This window comes from Callorhinus ursinus, unplaced genomic scaffold (genome assembly GCF_003265705.2).
Source record: "Callorhinus ursinus isolate GAN/ISIS: 27379988/994484 unplaced genomic scaffold, GSC_fseal_2.0 scaffold32, whole genome shotgun sequence".
Classification (NCBI taxonomy): Eukaryota; Metazoa; Chordata; class Mammalia; order Carnivora; family Otariidae; genus Callorhinus; species Callorhinus ursinus.
The window spans coordinates 12709670-12719465 of record NW_027397094.1 but is presented as its reverse complement, the minus strand read 5'-3'; the positions used below and the strand labels follow the sequence as shown (position 1 = coordinate 12719465).

At 39.1% G+C, this 9796-nt stretch overlaps 1 protein-coding gene across 3 annotated transcripts in view; it reads left to right on the top strand.

Moving 5' to 3' along the window:
* Window positions 1–9796, top strand: part of TBCE (tubulin folding cofactor E) — a 70319-nt gene that overhangs the window by 15772 nt on the left and 44751 nt on the right. For all 3 annotated transcript variants that reach the window (XR_003204181.2, XM_025850806.2, XM_025850808.2), the window contains exon 2: window positions 1350–1483. Coding sequence is in view for 2 of the 3 variants with exons in the window: in XM_025850806.2 (XP_025706591.1) it covers window positions 1381–1483 (103 nt within the window). In the remaining variant the exon portion in view is untranslated. The remainder of the gene's footprint in view (window positions 1–1349; window positions 1484–9796) is intronic.

Here is a 9796-nt window from a genome sequence, read left to right as displayed (position 1 = left end):
GAGATTAAGAATTCCTCATATCAGTGAGATCATATGATACATGTCTTTCTCTGATTGACTTATTTCGTTCAGCGTAATACCCTCCAGTTCCATCCACATCCTTGCAAATGGTAAGATTTCATTCCTTTTGATGGCTGCATAATATTCCATTGTGTATATATACACCACATCTTCTTTATCCATTCATCTGTCGATGGACATCTTGGCTCTTTCCATAGTTGGCTATTGTGGACATTGCTGCTATAAACATCGGGGTGCACATACCCCTTCGGATCACTACATTTGTATCTTTGGGGTAAATACCCAGTAGTGCAATTGCTGGGTCGTAGGGCAGCTCTATTTTCAACTTTTAAACAGTTATTCTTTAATATCAAATCTAGTCAGTGTTCAAATCTTTAATATCCTCATAATTTCTTTTACTTTAAAATTATTTACAGTTTTAAAAAATTAGGATCTACATAAAGTCTCCATATATTGCAATTGGTTGACATATTTCTTAAATTTCTTTTAATCCGTTTGTTCTCCGGAGCTCCATGTCTTTCTTTTTCTCCTTGCATTTTATTTGTTGAAGAAACAGACTTGTGTGACAGTAGAGTTCCCCACTGTCTGGATTTTGGCAGACTACACCCTGGGAATGTCATTTAACATGTTCCTCAGTCTTCTGCTTTCCTGTGAAGTATGAGTTGGATCTAGTTAACATCCCTAGATCGGGGATACTTGTCACTCAGTCTCCCTTTAAGACCTCTTTGTCTTTAATTTTAGGGTTCTGCATTTTTATTAGAGTTTAATTTTTTTTTGTAAGCTCTATGCCCAAGGTGGTACTTGAACTCATGACCCCCCTCAGATCAAGAGATCCAGAGCTGCGTGCTCCACCAACTGAGCCAGCCAGGTGCCCCTAGGGTTTAATTTTTAGTTTATTTTTCATTATATATGTTGCTTCCTATATCTATGGATTTGGGTTTTTCTCCCGTCCTGAAGAGACAACAATGCCCATATTGCCTGTTTTCTTTCCCTGTTCTCGATTACTTTTATCCCCTTGTCTTCTATTCTTCGTTCCTTCCAGCCCCTTCAGTAAATGACATAATAGACAAGTTATGTGATGTGAGCTAACTGGAGTTAAGCAGCATTTTAAAAAAAAAATTATCAAAATACAGTTAGAGAGTAAAGTAAAATCAAATTATGAGAATATGGCACATACATCTATGGGTTCTTCTTTTCACCAAAATATGAAGACTAAATTGATCAGGAGTGTTGACTTCAAGAATATCTCAATGAAGTGAAAAAAACATTTTTTAAAGGACTTTATTAATCTTTATTAATTCTTGTCAATTTTGTAATTTTCTTCCTAGATCTCCTCATATTTTGGATTCTGGCTGCATTATGATGAATGACACTTTGACATCAGATGTCATTGGTCGACGAGTTGAAGTTAATGGAGAACATGCAACAGTGCATTTTTCTGGTATTGTCCCTCCTGTGGCAGGTAATTTATAATTTTCTGTGTGTCTGTATTTATTTATTTTGGAGTTCTTTCTTTGTAGGCTTCTCTGTAGTGCTTTGTAACAACGATTTTAAAGAAACTAACAACCAATTTGTAGATGCTTCCTATATGCAATTGTTTTGTTTGGGTAACAATATCCTGTGGTATCTATGGTTTTATTTAATTTTAGATTTATTTAACTATTTAGTGTTACTATTTTATATTAATTCAACTTTAAAATATCTTCTGAGTAAACGTTAAACAACAACTAATAATCTTGAATTCTCATGTCCTAACCTCAAAAACTAAGACATTTTGGAAATTTTTTTTTTTTAAGATTTTATTTATTTATTTGAGAGAGAATGAGAGAGAGCATGAGAGGGAGGAGGGTCAGAGGGAGAAGCAGACTCCCTGCTGAGCAGGGACCCCGATGCGGGACTCGATCCCGGGACTCCAGGATCATGACCTGAGCCGAAGGCAGTCACTTAACCAACTGAGCCACCCAGGCGCCCCAGAAATTTTGGAAATTTCTTTTGTCTATGTATTTAAAGTAGTTTAAATTGATATACAATTTTGTGATATCTTTTCTCATGTATTATTTGGTACATATTTATGTTTCTATAGCATCATTTTGTTTACATTGTTTTTTTATTGAGGTATAATTAACATTTAACATATTAGTTTTAGGTGTACAAAATAATGATTTGATATTTGTATGTGTTGTCTGATGATCACCAAGATAGGTCTAGTTAACATCTATCACCATACATAGTTAGAGTTTTTTTTCTTTTAAATAATGTCGTTCTTTTATTTTTTAATTAATTTAGTATTTTATTTTTTATTTTTTATTTCAGTATAGTTAACATAGTTATATTGATTTTAAGTGTACAATGTAGTGATTCAACAATTCTGTACGTTACTCAGTGCTTGTCAAGGTAAGTGTAGCCTTAATTTCCTTCACCTGTTTCACCCATCCCCCACCCACCTCACCTCTTGTGACCCTCAGATTCTTCTCCGTAGTTAAGAGTCTGTTTCTTGGTTTCCCTCTCTCTTTTTTCCCCCCTTTCCTTGGTTATTTTGTTTCTTAAATTCCACATATGGGTGAAATCATACAGTATTTGTCTTTCTCTGACTGACTTATTTTGCTTAGCGTTATATTTTCTGGCCCCACCCATGTTGTTGCAAATGGCAAGATTTCATTCTTTTTTATGGCTGAGTAGTATTCCACTGTATATACACACTACCTCTTCTTTATCCATTTATCAATCGATGAACACTTGGGCTGCTTCCATAATTTGCTATTGTAAATAATGCTGCAGTAAACATAGGGATGCATATATCTTTTCAAATTATTGGTTTCATATTCTTTGGATAAATACCCAGTAGTGGAATTACTGGATCATAGGGTAATTTTATTTTTAATATTTTGAGGACCCCCCCATACTGTTTTCCACAGTGGTTGCACCAGTTTGCATTCCCACCAGCAGTGGACGAAGGTTTCTTTTTCTCCACATCCTTGCCAATACTTGTTTCTTGTGTTCTTGATTTTAGCCATTCTGACTGGTGTGAGGTGGTATCTCATTGTGGTTTTGTTTTGCATTTCCCTGATGCCGAGTGATGTTGAACATCTTTTCGTGTCTGTGTTGGCCATTGGGATGTCTTCTTTGGCGAAATGTTTATTCATGACTTCTGCCCATTTTTTAATTGGATTATTTGGGGTTTTTTGTATGTTGAGTTATAGAAGTTCTTTATTTGGGATACTAACCCTTTATCAGATATGTCATTTGCAAATATCTTCTCCTATTCCATAGGTTGCCTTTTAGTTTCCTTTGCTCTGCAGAAGCTTTTTTTTTTTTTTTAAGATTTTACTCTTAAGTAATCTCTACACCCAACATGGGGCTTGAACCTACAGCCCCAAGATCAAGAGTTGCATGTTCTTGGGTTGCCTGGGTGGCTCAGTCAGTTAAGCATCTGCCTTCAGCTCAGGTCAGGATCCCAGGGTCCTGGGATCGAGTCCTGCATGGGGCTTCTTGCTCAGCAGGCAGCCTGTTTCTCCTTCTGCCTGCTGCTCCCCCCTGCTTGGGCTCTCTCTCTCTCTTTGACAAAGAAATAAAATCTTAAAAAAAAAAAAAAGTTGCATGCTCGTATGGAGGTTCCTCAAAAAGTTAAAAATAGAACTACCTTACAACCCAGCAATTGCACTACTACGTATTTATCCAGAGAATACAAACATAGTGATTCAAAAGGGCACATGCACCCCAATGTTTATAGCTGCAGTGTCCACAATAGCCAAACTATGGAAAGAGCCCAGATATCCATCAACACAGGAATAGACAAAGAAGATATGGTGTATGCATGTGCATGTGTGTATACACACATACACAATGGAATATTAGTCATCAAAAGGAATGAAATCTTGCCATCGGCAGTGATGTGGCTGGAACTAGAGTGTATTATGCTAAACCAAATAAGTCAGAGAAAGATTAGTACCATATGATTTCATTCATGTGGAATTTAAGAAATAAAACAGATGAACGTAGGGGAAGGGAAGGAAAAATAAAATAACAGAGAGGGAGGCAAAACATAAAAGACTCTTAACTATAGGGAACAAACTGAGGGTTGCTGGAGGGGAGGTGGGTGGGGGGATAGGGTAATTGAGTGACGGGCATTAAGGAGGACACTTGATGTAATGTGTGTTATACGCACCTAATGAATCACTAAATTCTACACCTGAAACAAATAATACACTACACGTTAACGAACTTGAATTAAAAAAATAAAGTTGCATGTTCCACTGACTGAGCCAGCCAGGTGCCGCTGTGATGTAGTTTGAGCATATGTTTCACCTGACCCTGTGGGCAATTCTGAAGATAGGGTGGCCCTTCAGAGATTTTCCTAGTTGAGATAAGGGCTGGGCATTTATACCTGTGATGATCTATTACTGGGTTTTTGTATGCGAAAGGGGGTGTGCCAGGCACTTTCTTCAGTTGAGACAGTTCTTGAAAGTGCGCCCATAGTTGAGGGCTAATTGTCAGAAGCTAGTATTCCCAGCAGCTGGTGGGAATAAGTCTTGCTTTCTAAAGGCAGATTGGAGTATATAGTCACAAATCCAGTAAAACAGATGGAAGCTATTTCATGGTGATTTAGTGACTATGAAGTGGTACATATTATTTTCATTTATTAAATTGCCTGTGAGTGGGGCATCTGGGTGGCTCAGTTGTTAAGCATCTGCCTTCGGCTGAGGTCATGATCCCGGGGTCCTGGGATCGAGCCCCGCATCGGGCTCCCTGCTCCGCGGGAAGCCTGCCTCTCCCTCTCCCACTCCCCCTGCGTGTGTTTCCTCTCTCGCTGTGTCTCTCTCTGTCAAATAAATAAAATCTTAAAAAAAAAATTGCCTGTGAGTTTGATACTTCCTTCGTGTATGTATGATCAGGCAAATTCTTCCTCCTAAAATTATAATTCTGCAAAGAAGGAGCTACTATGTATTTATTAATTATCTCATCGTATGGAGGCATTCTGTATTACTTTATCTCAACTGGTGCTACTTTTGAATTTCTTTTAGAAGTCAACAGGTAGAATTGGTACAAAGATGCAGCGACATTGAACACAGATTTAGTAATTATTCCTGGAGCTGCTTCACTGGGTGTTGTAGGGTTGTTGTGATAACTAAATAAATGAAGGTGTTTAAAGCACTTAGACCAGTTACTGGTGCATAGTGTTAGCTATTTTGTAGATATACATCTTAAAAATTTACTTAAGAAATAGAGCAGTTCTAATGTTTTGCAAATGGCTTGGGTTGGAAATTTAATTTCCTGAGATAGCATCATATGCAGGTTTTTTTAATTTTTATTTTTTTAAAGATGTATTTATTTTAGAGAGAGAGTGCGAGCGAGCGTGCATATGTGCAGTGGGGAGGGGCAGAGGGAGAGGGAGAGAAAGTAAAGTCTCAAGCAAACTTCTCTGAGCACAGAGCCTGACATGGGACTTGATTGATCCCATGACCCTGAGACCATGACCTGAGCTGAAACCAAGAGTCGGATGCTTAACCGACTGTGCCACCCAGGTGCCCCCATATGCAGATTTTAAAAAGTGTTTATTTTAAGTAAAGAGGATATGCCATGATGGGCAGAATAATGCCCCTCCCCTTGCAAGAAAGATGTCCCCAGGACCTGGGAGCATTATGTTCGGTTACATGGCAAAGGAGAATTAGGTGGAATTAAGGTTGCTAATCACCGGACTTTAAGATAGGGATATTATCCAGGTGGGCTGAGTGTAATCCCAAGGATCCTTAGAAGTAGAAGCAGAAGAGGGCAGTGCTGGAGTGCAGTGATGTGAGAAGGTTTCGACTGGCCACTGTGGCCTTTGAAGATGGAAGAGGGTGGTGAAGCCAAAGAGTGTGTGCGGTGTCTGGAAGCTGGAGAAGGCAAGGCAATGAATTTTCCTCTGTAGTCTCCAGAAGGGAACACAGCTTTGCAACACCTTGATTTTATTTTATTTTTTAAAGATTCTATTTGTTAGAGAGAAAGCACGCATGAGAGTGGGGTGAAGGGCACAGGGAGAAGCCGACTCCCCGCTGAACAAGGAGCCTGATGCGGAGCTCAATCCCGGGACTCCAGGATCATGACTTGAGCCGAAGGTAGACACTTAAACCGACTGAGCCACCCAGGTGCCCCTGCAACGCCTTGATTTTAGTCCAGTGAGACTGTCCTCAGGCTTCTGACCTCCAAAACTGTAAGATAATAAATTTGTGGGGGCACCTGGGTGGCTTAGTTGGTTAAGTGTCTGCCTTCCGCTCAGGTCATGATCCCAGGGTCCTGGGGTCCAGCCCCGATTGCAGGGATGGGGGAGGGGTGTCCCTGCTCAGCAGGAAGCCAGCTTCTCCCTCTCCCTCTGTCCCTCCCCCCTGCACTCATGTTCCCTCTCGCTCGCTCTGCTAGCTCTCTCTCAAATCTTTAAAAAATAAATTTGTGTAGTTGTATAGCAGCAATAGAAAACATATATCCTGGGGCGCCTGGGTGGCTCAGTTGGTTAAGCAACTGCCTTCGGCTCAGGTCATGATCCTGGAGTCCCGGGATCGAGTCCCGCATCGGGCTCTCCGCTCAGCGGGGAGTCTGCTTCTCCCTCTGACCCTCTTCTCTCTCGTGCTCTCTGTCTCTCATTCTCTCTCTCAAATAAATAAATCAAATCTTAAAAAAAGAAAAGAAAACATATATCCTAGGTAATTGTGTGAGGTATTCTAAAAGTGTCCCTATGATAGACACTAACGTTATAACTGTTTGAAGAGTCTGATTAAAGTTATGTCATGAATGTGGGAGTGAGGAAGCATTTTTTCTAAATTCGTATCATGGGACTTAAAATGATTAACTGATTTAATTAATGAAATACTATCAGTAAACCTTTTATTAATATACATCTGTATGCTTAAAAATTATATATTCATTACTGGATATTCTCGTATCCATATACTTGGAGTTGCTGTAGATCAGTCGATATATACATTGTACTTTTAGTTCCTCTCTGGTGATTGTCTTCATGGTTCTTTGTCCTTAGTTCTTGTTTGTAATGTTTTATGGTAACTGAAATCTGGTATTGTTTACCTATATAGAGTGACTAAATGGCCCTATAGTATTTTAGGTTCCATTTATTCTGTAGTAACAATGTTAATTTAAAATAAAATAGTTGAAACATACTTCTTCTAAGTTCTTATGGAGGTATTTTGTATTCTACACTCAGTTTATTGATCTGAAATAGCAATTGAAATGCATTGGCACCTGTTGAAACAGAGATATGGGCAATCCCAATTTATCAGGGAACAGTTGACTTAGCAAAATCAGAAAGAAGTCTCCTTTTGATCGTTTTAGTATTTTTCTCCATTCCTCACATCTTCTTACCAATTTCCAGTCTCTCAGATTCCAGCTTCTAACCTGGACCTCTCCAGAGTCTGACTTTACCATGCACATCTCTGAGGCTCATTCCAAGAATACTATTAGATTCATTTTTTTCTTGTGTTTTAGAGGATTATTATAATTTTCCATGTTGAAAGAAGCAGATTTTTTTTTTTTAGGTCTTGGATGATGTTGTTTTTAATATACTATATAACAAGATTTTCTTATAGTTTCATTTAGTAATAGTGCTAATTAATCTTCTGGGCCATTCTTGAAGCCTTGCTGCTGTGTTTCCCTTTTTTTTTTTAAGTGTCTTAGAATGAGCATGATAAAATATAGTGCCTAAGGGCTTATAAGATGAAAAGCAGAATTGTCCATCTGTGGGTGTTTTTTCACTGATTGGTTGTAGGTGTTTTCTTGGTTAAGCCTATTTAATTGAGGTCACATGTACCTTTTCGGTTATGAGATGTTTTCTTCTAAGATTATCTTTGATAATTTTTACCCTTCCATTTTACCTGCTTTCTCTGTCTGGCGCTCCTATTGGTCGGATATAGAATTTCCTAGATTGATCTTCCACATTCGTTTTTTTCTTCCTTGTAATTTGTTGAAAAATTGTGTTTCTCTTCTAAAATTTCCCATGTTCTGGATTCTTCTTCTGATTACATCCACATGATGTCATTAACATGTATTTCTGTCTCTACATTTCCTGCAAATTGGTAATTAAATATAGGGTTTATCAGATTCAGGTTTGAAAGCTCTTTTCTTACAAATACTCTAGGTAATACTTCCTTCAGTCAGGAGGTGCATAATGTCTGGTTGTATCTCTTTTTGTGATGGTAGCAGCTCTTGATGAACATTGTTTTTGTGTGTGTGTTTTTTTTTTTTTAAAGATTTTATTTATTTATTTGACAGAGACACAGCGAGAGAGGGAACACAAGCAGGGGGAGTGGGAGAGGGGGAAGCAGGCTTCCCACTGAGCAGGGAGCCCGATGTGGGGCTCGATCCCAGGACCCTGGGATCATGACCTGAGCCGAAGGCAGACGCTTAACGACTGAGCCACCCAGGTGCCCCTTATTCCAAGGTTTTTAATGGTTTTTTATTTTCACAGCTTTTTTTTTTTTTAAGATTTTATTTATTTATTTATTTGAGAGAGAGAGAATGAGAGACAGAGGGCACAAGAGGGAAGAGGGTCAGAGGGAGAAGCAGACTCCCCGCCGAGCAGGGAGCCCGATGTGGGACTCAATCCCGAGACTCCAGCATCATGACCTGAGCCGAAGGCAGTCGCTCAACCAGCTGAGCCACCCAGGCACTCTATTTTCACAGCTTTTATTGAACTAATACTACTTTGAGAATCAGAATCACCACAGATTATTTGGTAGCAAATCTCTACATGAAGTATGTATAACAATGCTTTTTTTTTTTTTTTAAGATTTTACTTATTTATTTATTTGACAGATAGCTAGAGAGGGAACACAAGCAGGGCGAGTGGGAGAGGGAGAAGCAGTTTCCCCGCTGAGCAGGGAGCCTGACATGGGGCTCAATCCCAGGACCCTGGGACCATGACCTCAGCCGAAGGCAGCCACTTAACCGACTGAGCCACCCAGATGCCCCAACAGTGCTCATCTTTGAGAAATTCTCAAGTGAATCATGCTTTTGTTCTCCTACCAGAGCAAATAGAAAGGCATATGTGTGTTTAAATGTGGTGATGAAGGATATGTTTTCATATTCTGGCAGTTGATGGAAGAAATGGCTAAAGTTATGGCTTGTTGTTTAGAACATTTAAACATTATGTTAAAACCAAAGTTGTCTTTGACAGACGCATGACAGTATTCAGATGAAAAAATTGTAAATAGCGTCATTGAAATAGGTAATGCATGTAATTATTTCAGGATGCTTTTTATAGCTTATTTATTACTGGGATGTAGCCCTGCTTCAAATTGGTAGCAGGTTTTATTATAGGAGTAATAGGCGTTTAGTAATTTGTAAATTCAAGTGTTTTAGGCCCCTGGTCATCTCTTCTATATTTATAGATGCAAAATATTTGTTACTCAAGTGTGTACTTGTTTGAGGCTTTGGACAGATGCGGGTTGCTTCCTGAGAGAGAATTCTTGCTCCCGAAAGTTAGTGGTATTTCTTTTTTCTTTCTTTTCTTTTTTTTTAAGATTTTATTTATTTGACAGAGAGAGAGAGACACAGAGAGGGAACATGAGCAGGGGGAGTGGGAGAGGGAGAAGCCGACTCCCCCGCCGAGCAGGGAGCCTGATGCGGGGCTCGATCCCAGGACCCTGGGACCATGACCTGAGCCGAAGGCAGACGTTTACTGACTGAGCCACCCAAGCGCCCCTCAAAATATTTTCTAATTTACATTGTGCTTTTTTTAAAAGTTAAAACTGAAATTTTTATTCTATTTTTTTTAAAGATTTTTTTTTTT